We start from the raw sequence: 26835 nt of genomic DNA on the forward strand, positions 1-26835 counted from the left end.
ATTTACTTTTTTTTATGCAAATTGTGTGACTGGCGGGTGCACAGGTATGACAGGACATGGTTACACTGTTCGCGAACACCTGGTGTCATCACTGATTTTCAGTGGCCTAGTCATATAGTTTCACAGCTATTTTGACCTTTACCAGTCAGATCATGTGATTGTGCAGCACACAACGCTTCTTCTTTATTTGACCTACTTCCCTTCTAGCTGGGTCTCGGTACGATTAAGTAGAGTTGTGTAATCTAAACTCGGGTAGGAAGGCTGACAGGGCGAGGGCTGGTTGACACAAGAGCGTGACCCTTGGATCACTTCACCAGGGTTGGCCTCCTTACATGGCTGCGGCATCCAACCGTTGTTCCTAAAGCGAGTGGACCAATGAAGCTGAAAACTTGCTACCATCAACAATGATACATCATAGTACGGGCTGATTTGTACTTTCGTTGGCATTTTCTCACAAGTTTGAGATTTAGCTGAAAGGCTAGACCAGACCAAAAAAGCTGAAATTTCACATACTTATTCAAACCGTTAAAGCTGAATTTTGGCATATTTTACGATGACATCACATTTTGTTCAAATCATTAGTGAGTGAGTGAGTTGGGTTTAACGCAGCTATTAACATTATTCCAGTTATATCACGGCGTGTCAGCTTAATGTGGGAGGAAAGCCCGAAGTGATGCAGGTCTCAGACGTTTACTACTTCGGTGAAACCCACGAGCCGGGTATGGTGCTGGCAAACCTAGAAACATAATTGGGGCGAACCGGGATTCGATCCCACAATCATAGGTTTCTGGCGTGCCCAAGGGACGCAACTCTGCACAGCGAATCGCGGCGCCTTAGACGACTGGGCCACCCGTGCCCCCGTGCCCCCGTTTAAGTCATTAGGATTTAAGTGTTCTTTGTATGGCATTCTCATTAGAAGGTTTAACTACTATGCATTGCAACATGCTCTACAATAATACATTCATTTTCCCAGATTCACTGGAAATTCAGTTACTTGTTTATGTATCTAAATGTCTTTGTCTTCGGTATTTATGCAGAACATATTTGAACAGCAATGATGACTGCAGTTTTTGTTAAAGTGTCTGTTGAGTGAGTGAGTTAATATTTAACGTCACACCGGCAGTATTTCAGCCATATCGTTACGAGAAGTTATACATTAAGAATACATACATTTATATTTATTTTAAAACTGTCATCGATGGACAGTAAAATAACTACAATATCACAGATTAATATTTAAAACTAGCATACAACCAAAAAAAGATATCACTATATGTAACAGTGCAATATAAAAAGGGCTATAGGTCGTCAGCAGCTGAAGGTAGATCACCATGCTAGGAAAGTGTCTGTTGAATGTTGACTGTTGACTGTTGATCACATATCCAGGTGAGCTACAGTGCCGTGTTACTCTTTTTTTGTGCCTATTGCATCTTTTGAGCAATAGTTAATATTATACTGTAATTTAATACAGAAACAGGGCTAAATACAAGTTTTAATGTAAACATGCCAAACAACAAAACAGTAAACTTATCGCCTTACATTACGAATATTAGATGTTCAAATGTGCATACCGAACTATCTGTCTGTAAATGAATGCATTTTTACTTTTCCAAATTCATGAAGTCAACTTTGAAAAAGTAGGATGGTTATATTTAAAGGTTACTTATATAACCTGACTTTCAGGACCAAGTAAGGAAATAATATCAGGCAGCGACAATTATTGTTTAATTCGCGAGTTCTATCGACATGTAACTTCGATCGGCCATTTTGAATGATAATTCTCGCGATATGTAACGAGACATTACGGTACCTGCGGCTTTGATATTCTGGCAACACCACTTTCATTTGCTTGGACCGCAAAATGCTTCGTGTCAAGTTACCAAACGTAAGTTATAGCTCATATTCAGCAGGCAACTTCTTTTTTACCCTAGATCACTAATGTAACTTTATTAGCCCCAATAAAATGTCAATGGTAATAAATTCACACGTTGTAAATCGACGGCACACCTATCGTCTGCTTGTTTACTTTCCTGGTGTAAATGTCACATGACCTCGTCCAAATTTAAAACTATGGAAACAAGTATAAAGGGTCATTTCTTATAGAAAACTTAATGCTTGTTGAGAACTTCTGTCTTTGTAGTTTTTATGACATGAAAGATAAAGCTTGTCGTATGAGGCGACTAACGGGATCGGGTGGTCAGGCTCGCCGACTTGGTTGACGCATGTCATCGTATCCCAAATTGCGTGGATCGATGCTTATGATGTCATCACTGGTTTGTCTGGTCCAGACTCGATTATTTACAGACCGCCATCATATAGCTGGAATATTGCTGAGTGCGGCGTAAAACAACAAACAAACAAGACAAACAATTCTTGCACATTACAAGCTGGAAATATCCTGATAGGCCACATCTGGAGACAATGTCAATATAGGCCAATGTTTTTATCTGTTTCAGTATTTTACAGATGGTTATTTCCTTTGGATATCATACACACATACACGATCCTTTCCCGCAACACATAGCAGACCCTTGTCAGTAGTAACAAGGCACTTGGGGTTTTTCAAGCCGTCAGATGTGGTTCTGTACTGTAGAACACTCTCACCACTTTTATTGTACGCACGCAGACCTCCCCAGATATAGTCAGCTACAAATATTGTTCCATCCTCTACCACACAAGTGCCATTTGGTTTCCAGCCAGGACTAGAGCCCCGCCATCTTAATCTTCCTTTGGCGGATAAAATGGTGACACTCCCGCTTCCCCATTCACTGAGGATGATGTCCGCTGACGGACTGAGCGACAGAGCCGCAAGGGGAAAATGTACCTGAAAGTAAACAAATGTTCGCTGAGTTCCATCCAAATTATAGAGATAAAGTCCTTTCACTCCAGGAATATTTCCCACAACATACCCAACTCTCTCAGAAGCAGCAAGGCAATATGTGAAGCATTGACTTTCATCGGGTTTCTCTTTATCAACTTGGATCTTCTCCTTTAGACACCCAGATGCTGTTATCAACCAAAGACAGTTTCCACTGATGGCTCGTATCTCATCCCCAGCAGCAGAAACAGCAAATGGATTAAATCCCTCAAAGATGATTTCTCGCTGTAAGTCACCACGAGTGTTCAGGACTTTAAGCTTCTTGTTGGCTCTATCTGAGAGTATCAGTCCGATCCTAGAGCTGTAGGTCATATCTTTGATGTCAGGTTTTTTCATATCATGTTTTGACTTCCCACTGAAGACACTTCTCAGTGCAGGTGTGGTGTATATGCTCTTCTGGGAAGTTCCATGAGTTAACACAACATCCGATGATTTGCCACCTTTTGGGGAACTTATCTGAGAAACAACTTGACAGTGCTTTTCTTGCTCAACCTGGTTTGGTCTAATCCCAGGCAGCAGGCTCTGTATTGTCTGTAGTCTCTCTATGATCACTGTTTCCAGCATCACCACTTCATAGTCCTTGCCCTTCTCTAGGATGCGCCCACAGAAGTCAACACAACTGCTTGCCACAGCTTTCTGGCACACAACCTTCTCCAACTTGCTCTCCTGTTCCTTTACTGCAAATTTCCAGTCATCATTAACTTTTTTCAATAACTCACATTTTCTGGCATTTATTACAGCAATTTCTTGTTGAGCGTTATCTTCAATTAAACGTTTCTTTGCTTCCTTTTTCGCTTTGCCTGCTTTTACCAAGGACAATATATTCTGCTCTTGAACCTTTATTGTTGTCATGTCTTCTCTAATGGTTTCCACCAAACACTTCATTGTTGATTGGAGCTGGTGTGCAGCTTCAGCTATTGGTTGAATGGTATGACCCTTGTGACCAATTACAACACATGATATGCAGGCCGGCTGACAGCACGATTGACAAAGGTACACCACATCTTTTTCCTTGTGGTGCTGGCAGGGAATCCTCTGCAACTGTCTAAGTTTTGCGTCATATTTCCCTTGTCTGATTTCTATCAGAGGTACTGTCTGGTGGTGGAGTGTTAGAGAGGAAGCAGTGTGCCCACCAGAACAGGAGGAACAGAGGTAATCTCCACAGTGTAGACATCTCCTTAATGCTGGTGAGACACTGTTATGTAGACCACATGGTGTGCATTCATCCTTCTTCACTGCCTTAAATTCGACCAGCCGTGTGAGTCCACTGATAAAGACATTTTGGTTGAGGCAACTTGTCTCTTCTGGAAAGGGTTCCCGACACTGGGGGCAGAGTGCAGGGCTGTTGCCAGACTGACATGATTCCATACAGGTGGATATGCACTTGAAACAGAACGTATGCAGGCAAGGTAGGATTCTGGGATCTTTGAACACCTCGAGGCAGACACCACAAGTCAGAAAATCATCTCGATGTGTATTGACGACCGATTGATCTGGTACTGAGGCTGCCATGGTAGCTTAAAATACAAACAAAGCACATTGAACCATTTTACATCTACTTTGAGAGTGAGTGAGTGCGTTGGATTTAATGCCGCTTTTAACAGTATTCCAGTTATATCACGGCGTGTCAGCTTAATCTGGGATGAAATCCCGAAGTGATGCGGTCTCAAACGTTTACGACTTCGGTGAAACCCACGAGCACGGTAATGGTGCTGACAAACCTAGAAACATAATCGCCACGTTATGTGCACTATTTGTACACTACAGTGTTTTCGGGACGACCACCTTCGTATAACGTGGCGGATCTTTACACATTCAATAGAGGTTATCACGCGAGTGTGTTTGGGGATGGTACATATCCTGCATTATGAATAAACATTGTACTTGGCGAGCCTTGGCGAGCTAAATACAGTGTTTATTCCTAATACAAGGACATGTACCATCCCCAAATACACAAGCGTGATAACCTCTTTATCATATTATGTCATTCTTTAATTCTGTGCTTGAAAATCGCTTTCCCTCTCTCACAAACATTACCGAAACATTGCAGGTGCACATTAATATTTATTACGTCACAGGGTAAGTGATGTGTTAGTCGGACAGTGGCCAATATAGTTCAAACTGAAATTTGGTTCTTTTTCAGTTGCGAAGCAACATATACGCAAAACAACAATTGTTTTCACTTGCCTCTCGCGGCAATCCAACGGTCTGTCCGCTAGAGTAACTGCCCTTTGTCAAAGGGAAGCTTCTCTAACCCTAGTCTATACGACGTCACGGTCACGTTCAGACGTTGTTGACAGTCGGCCTGTCCTGTCATAACTTTACGAAGTGCAGTCAGATGTACACACAGCGACAAAACGAGACAAGGTAACAATTCAAACATATTTCGGCCAAATACAACTATTTTAATTTGTGGAAAAGGTTCCAAGCCACAGAGGTATACAAGCACATAAAGAAGTCCCAACTTGACCTTTGATATTTGCATCTCTATCCGCATATGACCCCAACGGATATCGTTTTTATCCGTTGGCTTTATCCTGCGGAGAAACCTACCCATTATATGATATGTCATTGATAATAAGTAATATCTGCCCAAAACAGAGTCGATTGTACGATTCTGGCTACATCATGAGTATATGTATATGAATCACTATCAAATAGTGATGATACCAGGTGTCCGCTACAAGATGAAAGTATCCTGCCCTAACGGTGGCACCCGTCACAAACACCTGCAAAGGCAAATCAATTGTTCACCTGAAAAAGCACGGGAACAAATGTTAGAAGTCAAATCATGGATTTGCATAAGACATCATTTTTGTAAATGATACGTCACATTTAGAAATATTTTCAAAGGTTTACTAAGGTTTTGGATGTTGATCAAACAACTATTCTATGAATGGTGGATCGGGTGGTCAGGCTTGTTGACTTGGTTGATGAATGTCATAGTTTGCATAGATCGATGCACATGGTGTCAATCCCTGGATTGTCTAGTCCAAACTATTATTTACAGACCGCCGTCATATAACTGGAATATTGATGAGTGCGAAACAAACAAACAAACTTTGGCCTTACATCAGTAAAGTAAGTGATTCAGGCCGATCATGTGATTGTGCAGCACACAACGATTCTTCTCTATTTGGCCTACTTCTCTTTCAGCTCGGTCTCGGTACATACGACGATATAGAATTGTGTAATTAATACTTGAGTACAAAGGCTGACAGGGCGCGGTTAGGTTGACACCACAGTATCAGTTGTCCCAATCTGATTCACTGTATCAGCCTTATACACCTGCTATCTCAAGGCGATTATTCCTGGAACGAGTGGACCAATGAAACTGAAGCTATCATAAATGATACATTATAGTGCAGGGTGATTTGTACTTTCGTTGGCATTTTCTCTCAAGTTGGAGTGTTAGATGAAAGGCCTGGTATGTATCATGGAACTGTTCTGGGTGAACAATACCTTCCAAATGACGTGCTGGTTTTCTTGGGGAATTAGTCAGCAAAGAGCCAGAGTCACAGGAGACTAATCACAATTTTATTTACAAGAACAATTAACAATTTTCAATATACTTAGATAATAACTGTGCCACAGAGAGTCAGTAGACACTCTCGGGTGCGGGAGAGAGGTCTGCTTGGTTAGAGAGTCAAACCCCTACTCTGCTAAAACTGAGCTACAGTATGTATTTAACAAAGATTTGAACAATAAAAAGGAATAGGATTGGTTGATACACGATTGGTTGTGCCCTATGCTAAATGGATGGCTAGACAGAGAGGAATACTTAATCCTGTTAATCCTGTTGGACTGGCACTAATCTGTTTGACATATTTACTGGATGCTTTGGAAAGAGATTATGGTGTCACTATAGACGAGGTTGTGTTGGGGCTAATCCTTAATGCACTATAAACAAGCTTGTATGGGGGCTAATCCTTAATGCACTAAAGACGAGCTTGTATGGGGGCTAATCCTTAATGAGTCTAAATTGCTGAATGTTATTCTAATATAGGTGATGACAGATTTACTTAAATAAAATAGTTCAAGGTAATCTGTTAGACTATGTAGACATATCTTTTGTCTGGAAGATGGGATCTTGATACCTTAGGCTAGCATTTATCTAAAAGCATCTAATCTATTAAACTATGTAGACGTAACTCTTGTCTTATTGAATAGTATGTCTAGATGCGCTCCCATTACCTTAGGCTAGCATCTATCTAAAAAGCTATAACTGAAACTACTGATATTTTATATATACATTTTACCTGATGATAAATATTACTTGCTAAACTATAATTATATGAAATGATGTATAAATATTACACCATGATAACTCATAAAAGCACTTGATGTGGATCTAATTATTATAGGATAACTTAGTATAAATGTTATCCCATTATATATGTCTCGGCCTTTTTTAAATTTCGACTTTGAAAATTTCACCTGTGCGCTTTTATGAGAACTTGAGACCAAAGGCTCCATCAGCAGTAAATATAAGAAGTCAATGCCGGAGAATATCAGTCTTGATTATCCGGCGAAGCAGGTTCGATTGGGCTCCAAGCAAAATAGAGGTGATAATTGTATGAATGGATACCATATATCCTGACCCTACACGATGGCTTCAACAAATAGAGACACAAGATGGTACTAACTATTGATTCATATGATGTCATACAAAGAATCACGTAGTTTGCATAAGAACAGCACGTGAAATAGCAATAAAAATTGTTGCTCAAAAGCGAAGAAATAATCTTAGTATTTTAATGGTGTTATCAGATATTTTCTTCTCATTGTTCAGTTGTTCATATGTATGAGATGAACCGGAAGGAAAAGCATCGTCATCATATTGCCACCATGTGTACTGTAACGTGAAGCTAACTTTGTGTAACGTGAGGTTCAGTATGTGTAACGTGAAGAGTGTTATGTGCAATGTCAAATCTGTGTAACGTGGAGTGACGTATGTGTAACGTGAAGAGTGTTATGTGCAATGTCAAATCTGTGTAACGTGGAGTGACGTATGTGTAACGTGAAGAGTGTTATGTGCAATGTCAAATCTGTGTAACGTGGAGTGACGTATGTGTAACGTGAAGCAAGTCCACGTGACGTGAGATGTGCATGGAACTGTGCATGTAGTGATGTGGTATCCTCACTATTTGATAGTGATTCATACCGAGTGAGTGGTGCTCACAAGCTTAGAAATCCAGTTTTTGGGACCAGATTGGGAAAGTGTCTTCCATAACGAAATGAACGCCTTAGGGCTATTGGCATACTTCAAACTGGTAGAACTGGTATCACTATGTTCAATGTTCTCAGTCTGTGAATTGCACACTTTTGGGTAGGCTTCTTCAGACACAGAAGGTCAAAGATGGGCCTCGCAAAGGCGTCTTAAGTCAACATCACAAGTCCAGGATCGATTATTCACAAACCATGCTTCAAGAATCGAGCCCAAACAGCCAGTTAAATCACTGTTCACTTGCGCCAGGCCACCAGAGTTACTAAACGGACGATTAGAAATCGCCTTCATGCAGCTAATCTGCATGCTCCGTGACCACATGTTGAACCACCACCAACACTATATGATCACTGTGACTGCCAGAACGCTACTGCATGTTGTTCGCGGAAGGGTCAATGGACAGTACTAACGAGACAACACACTGGCGCTAGTCCGGATCCGTGTTTGTTCTTTCAAGCTGATAACATCATTTAGTTCACTTAACTGGCCACCTGGCATTACTAGAATGCAATGGCCTGAACTTTCCCCCATGGAGCACGTCTGGGACTTGATCGGGAGGCGTATGCGCCGACGGCAAAGGCCACATACTAGCTTAGCGGAACCTTGGCCAGTAGACAAGACCCCATCAAATTGTCACTGGTAGATTGAATCGGACCGTGCCACGCATTTTAAAGCATTTTTGTACCAATCGTTTGGACATGAGTCACCTCAAACGTTCACTGTTTTACTGCACACCCCTGTCGTCTTCCTTGGTTGTTTGCATCCTTACACTACACCGTCATGTTCTGCTGATTGTCATGTTACACCTAGCCCTTCCGTTTTCTTATCCATTCATTTCCATCACTCGATATTTCTTTGTATTTCTGTAATCTTCTGTTATTTTCGAATATCCCTTACCTTTCGGGAGAGTACATATTCTACAATTACACATTTTAAATATCTTTCTTCCCTTGCAACCACTTGAAACACATATCAGAGATACAGCAACAAGATTCATATTCGATAAACATTCACAATTCCCTTCTTATCACTAACAAACAGGAGCCCATCTTCATCAACAGCTACATAAGATGGATTCATTAAGCCATCACACGCAGTGCTGTGATCTATAGTGTTTGTACCATCAGGGCTGTAGACGCACACACCACCCCAGTCATAATCCGCTACAAAAATAGTTCCATGAGTAGAGACACAGTTTCCATTTGGGTTCCAACCAGATTCATATTTCTCACTCCGCCATTTGTCAAGACCTTCCTTAGACAGTAATCTCAGACTGCCACTTCCCCATTCACTGATGACTACGTCCCCTGCTGGAGTGACTGAGAGAGATGCGAGGGGAGGTCTCGTGCGGCAGTTGACGTACCTGGTGAAGGTGCCGTCCAGGCCATACAGCCGGAGTCTGTTGTCACCAGGAGTATTACCAACCACGAATCCCACGTGTTCTGCTGCAGCGAGACTGTAAGTGAAGGGAAGACTTTCATATGTTTTATTTTTATTCAACTGTATTCTGGTCTTCATTCTACCTTCTGATGTGAAGATGAGTAGGAAATTCTCACTGACAGATCCAATGATGTTACCGGCAACAGCAACATCAAATGGTTCAAACATGTCACACGTGATTTCTCGACGTAATTCCCCATTGGAATTGAAGACTTTTATTTTTTTATTGGCTAAGTCTGACAGGACAAGTCCAATATTTAAACCATATGCCATTCCTTTGATGTCAGGCATCTTCAAATCAGATTTATTTCTTGTATTAAACTTTCTCTGAAATTTGAGCACGCTCTTTTTTGCAGTGCCTTTCGATTCAAGTTGACCACGAACAGCAGTTTGAGAATTATGATTGCCATCATGCGTCTCTTCTGACTTCAGGTAACTGGTTACTTGTTTGTTCGTGTAAGCCTCATCATTTTCGACCATCCTGTCATCCTGTTGAAGAATGTTCTCAGAAAGCAACCTTTGGTCTTTAAGTTGTTGCAGCCTCCTAGTCACCATGGGTTCCATCATCATCAACTCAGCATCTTTGGCCTTCTCCAGGATGTGGTCACAGAAGTCCACGCAGCTGCCCATCACACCCTTCTGTTGCAACACTTTCTGCAGCATGGTTTCCTGTTCCTTCTGGTCAGCTTCCATTTCATCTGTCAGCTTTTTCAATGAAACACTTTTCCTTGAATGTACTTCGTCAATCTCACGTTTTGCATTTTGTTTAATAAGTCGTTCCTTTATTTCTTTCTTCGATTCGAGATCATTGTTCAAAGATAACAGTTCATTTTCTTGTTTTGAAATCTCCTGAAAATCTTCATGAACAGCTTGAACCTTTTCCTTAATCACGGACCTAATGCACTGTACAGCTTCTGCGATCGGCTGCATGCGGTGGTCCCTGTGGCTGATCAGAACACAGGATATACAATGAGGCTGAGAGCAGGTTTGACAGAAGTATTCCACATGCTTGTCCTGGTGCTGCTGGCACATGACTTTCTGCAACTCTCTGAGCCTTGTATCGTGTTTTCCTTCTTGTAGGTCGACGAGAGTAACAATCTGGTGTCCCAGTGTTTGCGAGGAAGCATTGTGACCTAGAGAGCAAGCTGAACAAAGGAAATCGCCACAGTCGAGACATTTTCTCTCTGCTCTGGAGGTTTTGTCACGCAGACTGCAAGGGGTGCATTTACACACTGTGGAAGTTCTACATTTCACTAACTCTGTGAGGCCATTAATAAAATAGTTGCTTTTTGCAAAACCGTTTTCTTCAGGAAAGGGTTCACGGCACTCTGGACAGAGCAGGGGTCTGTGAGAAGACTTCAAAGATTTAGTATGGATGCATAGGCACTTGAAACAAAAAGTATGGAGGCAAGGCAGGATTCTGGGATCTGTGAACACCTCGAGGCAGATACCACAGGTCAGGAAGTCATCTTGCAGAGAATCAGTCACTGACTGACATGGTAATGCAGCCATGATCTCTGAAAATAAGGAACGTTCCTGAAGAACATGCAACAGTATATTTTTGTATATTTATATTGAACAAAAAGTTCAAATGTGAAATGTCTTTGCAGTTTGACCCTTGACACGTCTTTGTCCATGCCAACATGCATGCTTTCAAAGAAAACCTGACACAGTAAATAACAGCACAATAATGTGTATTAAGGAAAGCATTTGTCACTTAACGTGGTGACCATAGATATCGTTACACCACTATCTGTAAAAGGTCAGGACAATTTGTCAAAATTGAAAGCGAATGTCACTTTGAATTAAGTGAGAAAACAAAATGTGAAATGATGGACTTTTGAAATTTTGGGACATGACATTTAGACAAGAATTACCCATCCCCATGGGCACCAATCCTGCTCCCCTCCTTACTATTTCTTTATGCAAATGAGAAATTCAGGTATATCAATTCTTCTTTATTCCGAGCAATATTCCAGCTTTTTGAGGTATAGTGAAGCATGCTCCTTCTACGAAGATTCCAAATAGAGTAATATGACTTATCAAAAGTTGTTTGATCAGGGTTACATCATTCAAGGCCTGATTAAGGCTTTCAAAAGTGTTACAGTAGACATGTGGAAGACATTGACCCATCAGTGGGGACGGATTCATTAATATATGCTCATGATTCATTTGGAATCGTACGTCGACTTTGCTTTTGGCAAATATTCCATATTCCATATATTCCTCTAAAGTTATGGCATCAAGTACTGATTAATAAAGACATGTTCACTGCACATACAGTGGGCTCAGTGAGCTAAACTATAAGCTACGCACAACGCATGCTACTCATTTACAGCAGCCCACAGAAATCAAAACTGTTATATTTTTCAGCCCTAGAACACCTTTCATAAATGAACCTTTTGACACAGTCTAGTAGACTTTGACTAAATACTAATATTCCCCATCGAACATGTAATTGGTAGCTTATGAAACTCCAGTGACAGCTGACCTCAGTGAGTTAAAGTACTGGTCACATAATGGTCTACATATGGCTTAAAGGATCGTATGAATGTAAATTGAAGACGTCAACGCCGGAGAATATCTGTGTAATCACATTCCATTTTGGGTAAAAGGGAAATTCAGGTTCAGAAGTAAAAGGCAGACTAGGTAACAGAATGAAAGAAATGTGGCTGTAAGCATGTACAAAGTCAAAGGTTGTGGGGTCTTTCACCAGCTCTTACAAGCATGGCATATTTAGGACCTATCCTGCCCAGGAATTACCACGGGGAGTTAAGCATGGCGTATTGGGGACCTATCCTGCCAAGGAGCTCCCACGGGGAGCTAAGCATGGCGTATTGGGGACCTATCCTGCCCAGGAGCTCCCACGGGGAGCTAAGCATGGCGTATTGGGGACCTATCCTTCCCAGGAATTCCCACGGGGAGCTAAGCATGGCGTATTGGGGACCTATCCTGCCCAGGAGCTCCCACGGGGAGCTAAGCATGGCGTATTGGGGACCTATCCTGCCCAGGAGCTCCCACGGGGAGCTAAGCATGGCGTATTGGGGACCTATCCTGCCCAGGAATTCCCACGGGGAGCTAAGCATGGCGTATTGGGGACCTATCCTGCCCAGGAGCTCCCACGGGGAGCTAAGCATGGCGTATTGGGGACCTATCCTGCCCAGGAGCTCCCACGGGGAGCTAAGCATGGCGTATTGGGGACCTATCCTGCCCAGGAATTCCCACGGGGAGCTAAGCATGGCGTACAGGGGACCTATCCTGCCCAGGAGCTCCCACGGGGAGTTAAGCATGGCGTATTGGGGACCTATCCTGCCCAGGATCTCCCACGGGGAGCTAAGCATGGCGTATTGGGGACCTATCCTGCCCAGGAATTCCCACGGGGAGCTAAGCATGGCGTATTGGGGACCTATCCTGCCCAGGAGCTCCCACGGGGAGCTAAGCATGGCGTATTGGGGACCTATCCTGCCCAGGAATTCCCACGGGGAGCTAAGCATGGCGTATTGGGGACCTATCCTGCCCAGGAGCTCCCACGGGGAGCTAAGCATGGCGTATTGGGGACCTATCCTGCCCAGGAGCTCCCACGGGGAGCTAAGCATGGCGTATTGGGGACCTATCCTGCCAAGACGCTCCCACGGGGAGCTAAGCATGGCGTATTGGGGACCTATCCTGCCCAGGAGCTCCCACGGGGAGCTAAGCATGGCGTATTGGGGACCTATCCTGCCAAGGAGCTCCCACGGGGAGCTAAGCATGGCGTATTGGGGACCTATCCTGCCAAGGAGCTCCCACGGGGAGCTAAGCATGGCGTATTGGGGACCTATCCTGCCAAGAAACTCCCACGGTGAGCTAAGCATGGCGGATTGGGGACCTATCCTGTGCAGGAATCCCCAAAGTGAGACATGGATGGCGTGTTGGGAACCTGTCCTGCTCATCAATCCGCAAAGGGAGACACGCATGGGATTCTGTGGACTTTGAACCACGCACGTCAAGTTTCTTAAGAAGAATTTGTGTTACAGAAACAGACATATCTGATGTAATCAAGAGTCTCCATGTAAACAAGACACGTGGGACACAAATTATTAATATGTATTACAGATTCAATCAGCAAACCATTTTGTCTATTGTTTAGTAAATCAGTGTCAACTGGTCTGTATGCTCCATGTGGAAAGAGGCCATTGTAATGTCACTTAACAAGAAAGGTAACAGAACGCTTGCGTCTAACTATCGTCCAGTGTCGCTAATTGTTTGCACGATAATTGAAAAAGTAGTTTTAAAGTATATGTCCAATTACTTTCTTGATATGAGATAACTTAAAGGATAACATACCATATCCTTTAAGTTTGCGAAACAGCCATAATATACCATATCCTTTAAGCTTGCACAACAGCCATAATATACCATATCCTTTAAGTTTGCAAAACAGCCATAGTATACCATATCCTTTAAGTTTGCGAAACAGCCATAGTATACGATATCCTTTAAGTTTGCACAACAGCCATAATATACCATATCCTTTAAGTTTGCACAACAGCCATAATATACCATATCCTTTAAGCTTGCACAACAGCCATAATATACCATATCCTTTAAGTTTGCAAAACAGCCATAGTATACCATATCCTTTAAGTTTGCGAAACAGCCATAGTATACGATATCCTTTAAGTTTGCACAACAGCCATAATATACCATATCCTTTAAGTTTGCACAACAGCCATAATATACCATATCCTTTAAGTTTGCACAACAGCCATAATATACCATATCCTTTAAGTTTGCACAACAGCCATAATATACCATATCCTTTAAGTTTGCACAACAGCCATAGTATACGATATCCTTTAAGTTTGCACAACAGCCATAATATACCATATCCTTTAAGTTTGCAAAACAGCCATAGTATACCATATCCTTCAAGTTTGCACAACAGCCATAGTATACCATATCCTTTAAGTTTGCACAACAGCCATAATATACCATATCCTTTAAGTTTGCACAACAGCCATAGTATACCATATCCTTCAAGTTTGCGAAACAGCCATAGTATACCATATCCTTTAAGTTTGCGAAACAGCCATAGTATACCATATCCTTTAAGTTTGCACAACAGCCATAATATACCATATCCTTTAAGTTTGCACAACAGCCATAATATACCATATCCTTTAAGTTTGCACAACAGCCATAGTATACTATATCCTTTAAGTTTGCACAACAGCCATAATATACCATATCCTTTAAGTTTGCGAAACAGCCATAGTATACCATATCCTTTAAGTTTGCGAAACAGCCATAGTATACCATATCCTTTAAGTTTGCGAAACAGCCATAGTATACCATACCCTTTAAGTTTGCAAAACAGCCATAGTATACCATATCCTTTAAGTTTGCACAACAGCCATAGTATACCATATCCTTTAAGTTTGCAAAACAGCCATAGTATACCATATCCTTCAAGTTTGCGAAACAGCCATAGTATACCATATCCTTTAAGTTTGCACAACAGCCATAGTATACCATATCCTTTAAGTTTGCAAAACAGCCATAGTATACCATATCCTTCAAGTTTGCACAACAGCCATAGTATACCATATCATTTAAGCTTGCACAACAGCCATAATATACCATATCCTTTAAGTTTGCACAACAGCCATAATATACCATATCCTTTAAGCTTGCACAACAGCCATAATATACCATATCCTTTAAGCTTGCACAACAGCCATAATATACCATATCCTTTAAGCTTGCACAACAGCCATAATATACCATATCCTTTAAGCTTGCACAACAGCCATAATATACCATATCCTTCAAGCTTGCACAACAGCCATAATATACCATATCCTTCAAGCTTGCACAACAGCCATATTATACAAATACATTAATTTCTTGAAACAGAACATGATATTTTTGTTTGTTTAATCACAAGAACCAGGGGGCACTTAAGCTGCTGAGTTAGCATATATATATTTGTAAGAGAATGTTATCTTTTGAAAAAGGAATAGGGCACATATACGTACATTGACAATTCTTGCAGTTCTGTTCTGTTGGAGAAAAGTACATGGAAATATCCTACCTTATGTATTTTTTCAGGGTTCTCACCAATAAAATAATAATTAGTGTGGCAGGACTTTCCATGTTTGATGCAGTATGCTCTCGTGTGCTTGACAGTGACACTCATGCATGTCCCCCAAAGGAACATGAACCATTGTGAAATGTGATCAACAGGTTTTCGTCTTCAGTCAATGTAATGTACAAAATTTCAAATAAATGCAGATCATCACCAGCTTTGGATCTGACATACTTGATCATTTTGATGGGTTTCTGAATATACAGTCGGTATAGGTCCTTATGTTCTTTGTGTCTCAGCCTTCTGGGGGGAATGAAAAGAAATGTCCCTGTATACATGATTACCTTTGTCAGATGTATTTTGTCCTGTCAGCCACACCCCCTGACTTTATGTCACCTTATGTTGTTAATTTTTGCATACATGTACTGCTGCAAACCTGTTTTCCCTTGTATATGCAATCACAGTATCAAATTTCATCAGCTGGTGTGTCACAAGTTCCTCAGTGATGTGTATAAAAAGTGCCTTTGCCATCATGAAACAAGAAATGCCAAAAACAAAAGCATTTGCAATAAAGAAACCCACATTTGTCCTTCCTTGAATAATCTTAGGTTTAGTGCTTGAAATTTTCAGTGTCATAAATCATTATTGTCTAAATTTCATAAGGATTTTTCTTTGATGGACCAACGTCAAACCATCTGACAGAAAAGGATTATAACTTTAAAAGCCCTCATTTCTGAGGTGTCCATATTTTTAAGATTTGTTTATACTTTTAGGACAAAACATAAGCCATCTTCCTGAGCTTGGTTACGTAAACAAATACTTGTTTAAAATGTGAAATGGAATTCCACTGATTAGAAATCTTTTTTTATCCCATTGTTCTACGAAATCCATTTAAAATGTGCTTTTTGTAAGTAAAATGTCTTGAGAGTTTGTACCCAAACAGGTACCGGTATGTGCTTTTGTGCCCAGAATATTTTTGTATTACAGTTTTGTAGTTTCAAACTTACACTTTGCTTTTTGTATGAAAAAGTTAATTCATTATCACTTTTCTGTCAAAATACTAGATCTACAATTAACTTACGGTTTACGAATTTACTGGCCTCCTCTCCAGTGACAAGAATATATTACTTTCCTGTCACAATCAATCAATTTGAGTTGTGCCAATGTGGACTGACTTCACACAAGGACCAGGTACATTTAGGTTAGTCATATTATGAACTTGATGAAATGTTTTATCATTTTGTTCAGCTCATTGTTTGCAATAAACATGAAAAAATATAATATGATCAAACAGATTTAGTTTAGTTTTCTTGGGTACAAAATCACCAAATACTTTGGGTACAAAATCACATAGGCCCTACATTCATCCAGTCTACGTGAGTACCTACTTTCATCCGTTCTGAAGATTGGGGAGGGGGAGTAAACGTTTTAAAAACAATCCTTAATATTCTAAAAAGTCCTTCTTTCAATGAAAGACCAATAACAATATTCTGTTGTTATTATAATTGCATATCAATATGTTATCTCGCTCTCCGCTGCCGTCGTTTTCAGAAAATATTTTTCAAAGATAAGATAAGATAAGATAAGATAGTATTTTATTTGCGTGTCACGCAGTATAAAAATACATACATTCAAAGTACAAGACAAAATATATAATATACCACCCGGCCGGTTGGCCTATGAGACACGAGAGATAAAAAAATAGCTCAGTTTTATATGAAGAGATTATGTAAGTATCGTTTAGTGAGATACTTGTGGATCAGAAGTGCACTACTTACAATGCAAGTTGAAATTTTCTTCTTTTATACATAGCAGTAGCAACTGCGGCTAGGGGAATAGCTAGACTGTCATTCTGCATAACATATATAAATTGGTCTTCTGGGGTTAAACTTCTTAGACAAGTATGTATTGTAAAAAACAAATGAGAATAGTCATATCGTAGATCAAATCACCGAGCATGGAATCCTTTACGGTTCCGGATTTAGACTTACAAATTTGATTTTACGCATCGGCGGCAGTCACGAATAAATATCGAACAAATAGGAGTTGCTAGATAGTTAACAGTTGTCGAAAAATAGTAAACTATGTATTTTCTTTTGAATTTGAATTTATTTCGGATTTTTTTTATGATAGCTTACCAACTTTTGCATATTTTGCTTCGATGTGTCATGCGGTACGTGCTTCCGGTTTCAGAAATGATAGCTAAAATTGCAAGTATTTGATTATTTTTCGTAAACTGCATTTAAATCATTTGCAAACTCTATAAAAATGAGATATGTTTTTACACAGATTTATACATGCTTGTCAATAATTCTAGAAAATTAAGTTAGATGAAACAAAATTATTGTAATAGTCTTACGGGATCACTGTGCATGTGGAGTTGTTTGTTTACCGCCGTTGCCATGATCGTACAAGTTCCATCCAATCGATGATGTTACGATTCAGATTGCTTTTGTTTATAATTAATAACATCGAAATTTGCTAATTTTTAGAAATTAAGGAACCTGAGTGTTTTTCTTTCGTCAGCAAACAGTAAATTATGATCGAATGTGATAAATGATCACATTATAAAGAAAATATCGGACTGCATGCCGATCAACGTGAAGTGCCAAAAGTCAACAATGGCCGTTTCTGGTAGTTGTGTGCCGAGAAGTTTTGCCGAAACTTTTTAAACCCGCGATATTTTCTTTTTGAGGTAAATACACAACTGAAAGTTTTGATATTGAGCAAGCTGAGCATTTATGCATGTCATACGTAATTTTAATGTTACGCAAAGCCTTCTTGGTTAATAGAATAGTTTTGTTTGTGGGTGTCCTTATGCTATTCGCCTGTCGAACTGGTTGGACGGTAGCAACACGGCTAGTGACACACTCTGTCGAACTGGTTCGACAGTAGCGTTGAGAGCTTTAAGTTTTCTAAACAGCCATATTATACCACATCCTTTTAGATTGCACAACAGCAATACACGATCACACATCACAACATACAAATCCTCTCATTTATCTAAAGCACAACAAACATTGTGATAGAGTTCAATGTGTTGATGAACAGTGGGATGTCCAGATTGGAAGTCTGGCTTATACAATAGCTTATTATCAAGATGGTAATTTGACATACACTTAAACTACTCTTTCAAATATCTTGTAACGTGTTAAACTGGCTGGAAAGTTATTTAGACCATAAACATCAAAAGGTATTTTTAAAAGGGGCATTGTTAAGTCCTCAATATTTGACAGCTGCAGTGCCACAACGCTCGGTCCTGGGGCCTTTCGTATCTATTATATATTTTAATGATATTGCGGATCGTCTTGACAAGGTTGTTTGCAGATGAAACTTCTCTGGGTACATCTTCTTCTGGGCATCATATCATAGAAATCATGTTGAAAAGAAATCTTGACTACATAAACAATTGGACTAAAACTTGGCTTATATGATACAGTCCAGACAAAACGGAAGCGATTCTGTGGAAGGAGCTAATTCAAACTTGAGATTGATAATTGACTCTAAAGAAATACAAACTGTAACAGCTCATAAGCATCTCTTCGGGTGGTAAATTGTCCAATCATAGTAATAATTTGATTAAACCCACTGCAAAAATGATTAAATACATGCGAAACTTAAAGCATACGCTAAATAAAAAGATTCTTACCACAATTTATATCATTTTCATACATCCGCATCTTGAATATACTTGTGAGATATTGGTTGGTTGTTCGATAGAACTAAAGGAAAAACTTGAAAACCCCAGTTTGAGGCAGCTCGTAAAGCTACGGGGTTACCCAAATATGCCCCCCGGTATGCACTCTATTTTGGAACGGGTTGAAACACACGTACAGAAAGAAGAACGTACCGCTAGCTTTGCTTGTTTAATAAAATTAACAACTATGTAACCAAATACTGAGGATTAATTATCAGTGTACAAGGTAAGAAACGCACGAAATAGACCAATAATTATGTCTATAAGTATATCACCTACACCAAAAAAAATAAATACGCGTAAAACTCTTTCCTGATGCTTCTCTCTGTCTTCTGTACACATTTAAAGTATAACATAATATATCGCTAATCATGTAAATAATGTGGGAGGGGGCTATATAAAATTCCAATTGTGTCCAATCCATTTCTTTGTGAAACAAATCAAGCATGGGGTACTGGGGACCTAGCCTGCTCAGGAAACCCCACAGGGAGACAAGCATGGGGTACTGGGGACCTAGCCTGCTCAGGAAAGCCCACAGGGAGACAAGCGTGGGGTACGCGGGACCTAGCCTGCTCAGGAAAGCCCACAGGGAGACAAGCATGGGGTAATGGGGACCTAGCCTGCTCAGGAAAGCCCACAGGGAGACAAGCATGGGGTAATGGGGGCCGATCCTGCCCAGGAAAGCCCACAGGGAGAAACGCATGGGGTAATGGGGACCGATCCTGCCCAGGAAAGCCCACAGGGAGAAACGCATGGGGTAATGGGGAACGATCCTGCTCAGGAAAGCCCACAGGGAGACAAGCATTGGGTAATGGGGACCGATCCTGCTCAGGAAAGCCCACAGGGAGACAAGCATGGGGTAATGGGGACCTAGCCTGCTCAGGAAAGCCCACAGGGAGACAAGCATGGGGTAATGGGGACCGATCCTGCCCAGGAATTCCTTTGGGTAGATAAGTATGGAGCTCCCGGGACCTTACAATGTAATAGTGTAGAAGTGACCTTGTGAACCAGTATTGGGTACTGGTGACCTCATTATGAACAAGCACCGTTTTTTTCTCAAAAAAGTTTCAATCGATCCATAATGTGTATTTTGCAACATGATCTACATCGTTAATGGCGGAACATGATGTCTTCACAAACTCAAAACCCAATATCAATGATAATCTTTCCATATCATTTTACCCATGTGGTGGACTCGGTCAGGGTAGATCCCCTGTATTTCTTGCCTGTCGTAAAGACCAGCAAACCACATGGAGGGTGGATGGTCAGGCTCTGTGACTTGTCTCAATGTGGCATTGGATAACTATGTTGTTTTTTCTTTGTTGATGATAAGATTATTTAGAAAACCCTTTTTCATCAATAATGTATTTTTCGTTAATATTTTCTCTATACATTTACTATTCAACGACGGATCAGCAACAAAATCCTAAAACTTTGCTGAAATGGAATATGACAGCCGAGGCGACCATATTTAATGTACTACGTTTATAACGAACAAGCTGTTAACGAACTGACGGATATAACGAACAGTTTTGATCCCGTCTGTGTGTGTGTGTGTGTGTGTGTGTGTGTGTGTGTGTGTGTGTGTGTGTGTGTGTGTGTGTGTGTGTATGTATATGTTTGTGTGTGTATGTATATGTTTGTGTGTGTATGTATATGTTTGTGTGTGTGTATATATACAAGTGATGATTTTCTTTCCACCAAAACACATAAATATTAATGGAAAACACGTAAGCGTGATGTGTTTATAGGAAGTACAACATCCTTCAACGAGCTTATCGATCTTTTATCTTTTGATTTCAATCTTGCCCTCGAAAAAATTGTTAATGTTGTCCTTTGTGCCGCTGACTGTATGAAGGTACCTTTTGTTAAAAGTTCACCCCGAAATACGGGGTTTTATAATAGTGAATGCAGACGAGCAAAACGGGAGGCAAGGCGATACATGAGGAAATTCAAAGAGATGAAATCTAACGAAAATGAGTTAATCTTTTGTAAAATGAGAAACAAGTATAAACATGTTTGCAGAACAGCAAAATCAAATTATCAATTTATGACACGAACAAAACTAAAGCTATCTCTATCTGATTCAACCACATTTTGGAAAGAGTTACGGAGTATATCAGGTCGTAGGGAAACAAAGAATAACATAAGTAAAGAGTGCTGGTTTGATCATTTTACAAACGTTTTTCAGTGTACAGATGTATTACATGCTGAAGTCGAATGTCAATGTCATGAAGATTTTATACTTTATGAGATTGACCAGTGTATTTTGGAGTCGCCCATTACCGACTCAGAAATCCACAAGGCTATACATCGTTTAAAGAATGGCAAATCCCCTGGTGTTGATGACGTGGTCATTGAAATGTTAAAATGTTGTGAAAATGTAATAACTCCTTTCCTACGAAATTTGTTCAATAAGTTATTTGATTCTGGATTATTTCCTGAGAACTGGACGAAAGCTATCATCCTTCCACTACATAAGAAAGGTAACAAAAACTTAAGTGTCTTAAACTCTAGACTTACAATCTGGGCTAATATAAGAAGTAAACTACCCGAGACACAAGCAGGGTTTAGACAGGGATATTCTCCTGCTGATCACATATTCACGTTGAATGCAATTGTTAACAAATGTTTATCGAAAAGAAAATGGAAATTATACGTTGCTTTTGTGGATTTTAAAAAAGCGTTTGATTCAGTAAATCACCTTAAGCTATGGGAGTGTCTGAACGATGTAGGCTTGGGTGGAAAGATGATGAGAGCACTTAAGGGAATCTATGCCTCCGTGAAAGCGTGTGTGAGATGTAATGATAACATTTATACAGAATATTTTGATTGTCCTAACGGAGTTAAACAAGCCCTCTATTATTTTCCTGTTTCATCAATCAACTGTCAAATGATGTTTCATCACATGGGAAACACGGCGTACAACTATTTCCAGACTTGTTTGAAATATTATTATTATTGTTTGCCGATGATGTTATTCTTGTCTCTGACACAGCAACTGGTTTACAGAACCAACTTAATATTCTTGAAAAGTTTGCAGATTCACACGGATTAACGGTAAATTTAGATAAAACGAGTGTTGTTGTATTTAGACGAGGAGGGCGGTTATCTGTTCATGAGAAATGGTTCTATAAAGGCAATCGCCAACTCCTACAGATATCTTGGGTTTGTATTCTTATATACATCAAAGATGAACCAGTGTGTTTCAGATCTAGCATCAAGGGGTAAATCGAGCTTTAATGGAAATATTTCGCAATCTACGGAAGATTGGTTTTGTTGACACTTCAGTTTTCTATAAAATATTTGATACTCAGATTCAACCTATTCTTTTACATGGTGCGGAAATGTGGGGTGTAGAAAAATTAGAACAAGTGCATATTATGGCTTGTAAGAAGTTTCTTAACGTTGGTTTGCAAACTCCAAATGCTATTGTGTATGCGGTCAGTACATGTAAATGCTATGTGTCGTTCTGTAAAGTATAGGCTAAAAGTGATTAAAATGGACGAAGATGGGATACCAAGAAAATCTTGTAATACGCTTGTATATAACGACAAGTGTGGTCGTCATAACTATGCTTCTTCTATTCGTTCCATATTATTTTCTCACGGATTCGGAGTAGTTTGGCTCAGTCATGCTGTTGGCGACAACATGAATAGTTTTTAAAACGTTTTGATAAATATGTTCTACCAATCATGGAATAGTACTATCAAGGCTAGTTCTAGGTACATCCTGTATAAAGAGTTTAAAAGTATCCTGGAAAAAGAAAAATTCCTTTCTATTATTACTGAAATAGAGTATCGCAATGTTATGATAAGTCTTAGAGCCGGGCTACTAAGACTTAAGGTAAACGAAGGTAGATGGGCTGACATTGATTTACGCTTACGGCTCTGCCCCATATGTAAAACAAGTACAGAGAATGAATATCATTTTACTTTAGAATGTGAATATTACAACGATATTAGACAACTGTATTTACAAACAACTTTTTGCCACAATATAACGAACTCCGGTTCCAACGAACTAAAATTAGTGGTCCATTTAGGTCGTTATAACCGCAGTTTACTGTTATGACAGTCAACAAGCAATGGCCTTGACATCTCTGCAAACGTCATACCTTCATAACAGCAGTTGTGCCAGAGACGAAGGTTGTCGGACATATGTACACACACTAGGGCTTCCACGAGTCCATATTTTTGGACTCGAGTACCTGAGGGGTGAAAATAGGACGTCCTTTAAGAATATTGGTTAATTAGATCAAAATTGCCATCTTAAAGTATTAAAACATGTTATAAGTATAATTGAACTGCACTGAAATGTAAATAGAGAGCGTCTACGGAACTTGTTTATCTGTCAAAGTGTACGGAAGTGTTCAGTGTTAATGTTTGCTTGTAACTGCACTAATCTTAATCACGACCTTCAAAAACATAACGTCACGTCTACAAATACTACAATACATATTGAACACAAACCAAGTTTTTTTCTGACGATCAGCGTTTCATTCGACACCTGCCAACAAGCACGAACAATAATTCGCAGGAAGAAAATCGATAATGTGCATCACGTGACATACACGTATACATAGCTGCTGGGCTGCTAGACTAAGGCCGCTAAATATTGAAATGAAGTACTATAAGTTCATTCATTCATGAGTTAGTCACGTTTTTAAACTGTACCAAACTGTCGACCTGTCGCTTGGTTTGTAAGCACTGAAAAAGCACATATATATCAGCTAATCAGTTGTTAATCTGTGTAATTATACACTTGGCATTTGAGTCGGAGCAAAGAAGCAATAATTAAAAACAATAATTACGTCTATTTTATGTGACATTCTCAATTGTTCTAATGTACATCTACTTTCTACAAAGAATACATTATTCAAACAATATTTTTTGAAGCTTTAATCAATATATTGATGAACAATTGAACATTGAAACAGAGTGATCTCCCCTTATCAAGTACTCGAGTCCTTGATAACGGACTTGGGTCCCAGTAAAACCGACCCGGCCCCGAGTACTCGAGTACTCGTTGAAGCCCTAACACACACTCAACCACCCGGGCCTGCAGTAAAGATTTGGTCTTCATTGCAGTAAAGATTTGGTCTTCATTGCAGTAAAGATTTGGTCTTCATTGCAGTAAAGATTTGGTCTTCATTGCAGTAAAGATGTGGTCTTCAGCAACCCATGGTAAGAGGTGACTAACGGGATCGGGTGGTCAGACCTGCTGACTTATTGATGCACGTCAATGTGTCCCAATTGCGTAGATCGAAGATCATGATGTCAATCACTGGAATGTCTGGTCCAGATTCGATCATTTACAGACCGCCGTCATATAGCTAAGCGGGGCGTAAAACAGCGAACAAACACTCACCCTCTGGTCACACCCTCCTCGGCAGTGCAGTTTGTCTAGCTTTTGTTGGCGAGAACCAGCGAATAAAAATCTATCTCAAATGCAACGTCAGGATTCATTGCCTCTCAGCCGACTCGCTTGGCCCATCAACCCAGCGAGTAGATTAACTAAATTCGACAGGCTCCGACGTATTTAATCAGTATCTGTTAGTGTGCAGGGTTGACGTTCCATGCATGAGTCATGCTAATCCTAGGGCCAGGGTATACAGTACAGATACATACCTGAGAGTGTTAACCCCAAATCCTAGGTAACGCGATAGTCGCGATCTAGTCCATAGTTCACAGCAATGTACGAACTCACATTCAGTTGTAGTTGCACATCGATTTCTATGCCACGCTACTCCACCAATCTTTCCACGTAGTGAAGCGATGTAAGGGCGATAACTCTAATACCCGGAAGTTGTTGCGAAGTGTTTTGTGTGAGGAGTGAGTGTGTTTGTTGTTTCGGATATTTCACGACAAATAATCGAGTCTGGGCAAAAATATACAGTTGACGTCGGGCTACGATGACAAGCAATCAGCCAAGTCGTCAAACCTGAACACAGGATCCATTAAGTGACCTTTGCAACAAACTGTTCTGGGGGATCATGTTTAACCTTGATCCCACGGTGTGGTGCATGGCTACAAAACGTCCGGACACGTATATAATGGTAATTGAAGACATACCATATTTAAACGGGTCATCACCCACAATCCAGAAACAGGAGATATAATGAACACGTCGAAAGTTTAATCGCAGGGACTTGAGGGCCGCTTGTAATCCAGTTATCACAATATGTTGTTGGGGCAATTCTTAAACTAATTGATACATTCTCTAAATTCGGATGCATTCATCAAACGTTATACTATAATTCAATACTATAATGCCACAGTCGCTGTCATTTAGATTTATCACAGTTGAGAAATAATTAGTAACAGTAAAAGAAATGTAGTAGGCCGGGTATCTCAATTAAAACTCGTGTACTACTTTACTTGGATGTCACAGGTCTGGCTATCTACCTGGAGAATAACTTTACTTGAATTCAACACGTCAGACTAACTCCCTGAAAAGAATATCTTCACTTAGATGTCACATGTCCGCCCATTTCTTCCCAGATAATCTTTTTACTTAGAAGCCGCATATATGCCGATCTACCAGGAGAAATTGTTTCGACTTAGGTAAGTATATTAGTATGAGGCCGGTAAATTGACATTGAAATTTAGATTGTAAGCATTGGAAAGCTGTAACTTGTTGTGAACTCGTGAACTGGAACAACAGGTTCGTTTGCAGTTCTATATGGAGCATCTTATGCTCGCTGCAACGATAGTATGTTGGTCTCGATAAGCTTAGTCTCCTTAGAGAGAGTCGACTGTACTCCCGGGCAATATCCCAACAAGGCCGCGGAAAGTGACACCGATGTCTATCTGCAAAGCTAATGTGTATTACATGTCATACTGATAACCCTACCTGCCTTATCTGGCTGGTGCACACCATAGTTTTGCTCACATAGCTCCTGCACGTTACGTACACCTACTTACCTGGGCTGATGTTGCTGTAATGTTGAAGGGAGGTGGTGACCAAGCCTTATGAGAAACTGCTTACATCGTCTTACATTGTTACTGACGAAACTGTGACGGGTATGGGCAGTAGAGTAGACGAGAATGGACACATGAACTAAGAAATCTAACACGTGAACGCTGAGCTATGAATGCTAATACTTCGTAACCCAGTACTAACATGTACAGTGAAACATGATCTAACTCTCGACTAGGGTGCAGTTGTATGAAGCAACCTAAGCGCTACGACTGTCTTAAGTCTGTGTCAGGTATGGGTGTCACGATCGCCTTAGTGGAGACCACCCTGGTGGACTGCCGTATCTAAACACACTGCATGAATATGGTGCACACCTCTATCTAATTAGCACATGTACGTTATACGTGTAATATTCTGATACCTACATCACTTCGGGGTTTCGTCCTATGTGATATCACTGGAATACTTTTCATTACGGGGTTAAACCCAACATACTCACTCACTCTCTCCATAAGCATAATTCACCCTGTTCTTTTTCGGTCTCCTGACAATTATGTTGAAACAGTGGTAGTCTACTGTTCAGTGTGCGTGTGTATTTGTATGTA

At 40.3% G+C, this 26835-nt stretch overlaps 2 protein-coding genes across 5 annotated transcripts; both read right to left on the bottom strand.

The window, feature by feature from the left end:
* Positions 1-1703: 1703 nt before the first annotated feature.
* On the bottom strand, positions 1704-26389 carry LOC124140673 (E3 ubiquitin-protein ligase TRIM56-like). Of its 4 annotated transcripts, none has more exons than XM_046508356.2 (3): positions 24940-25080; positions 23427-23519; positions 1704-4395 (listed from the first exon to the last, which is right to left on the bottom strand). In XM_046508356.2, the coding sequence occupies exons 2-3, from the start codon at positions 23467-23469 to the stop codon at positions 2471-2473; spliced, it is 1968 nt and encodes a 655-aa protein (XP_046364312.1). In that variant the 5' UTR covers positions 23470-23519; positions 24940-25080; the 3' UTR covers positions 1704-2470. The 4 variants fall into 4 exon arrangements, with proteins under 4 accessions (XP_046364312.1, XP_048240829.1, XP_048240830.1 ...); XM_048384872.1 differs by lacking the exon at positions 24940-25080 and adding an exon at positions 24680-24906; XM_048384873.1 differs by lacking the exons at positions 23427-23519; positions 24940-25080 and adding an exon at positions 26236-26389.
* LOC124140674 (E3 ubiquitin-protein ligase TRIM33-like) lies at positions 7302-11078 on the bottom strand. Its single transcript, XM_046508359.2, has one exon. It carries the CDS (start codon positions 11055-11057, stop codon positions 9099-9101), a length of 1959 nt encoding a protein of 652 aa, XP_046364315.2. The 5' UTR covers positions 11058-11078; the 3' UTR covers positions 7302-9098.
* Positions 26390-26835: the final 446 nt, after the last annotated feature.

The sequence above is a fragment of the Haliotis rufescens genome, unplaced genomic scaffold (genome assembly GCF_023055435.1).
Source record: "Haliotis rufescens isolate VD_foot unplaced genomic scaffold, xgHalRufe1.0.p SCAF_51, whole genome shotgun sequence".
NCBI lineage: Eukaryota > Metazoa > Mollusca > Gastropoda > Lepetellida > Haliotidae > Haliotis > Haliotis rufescens.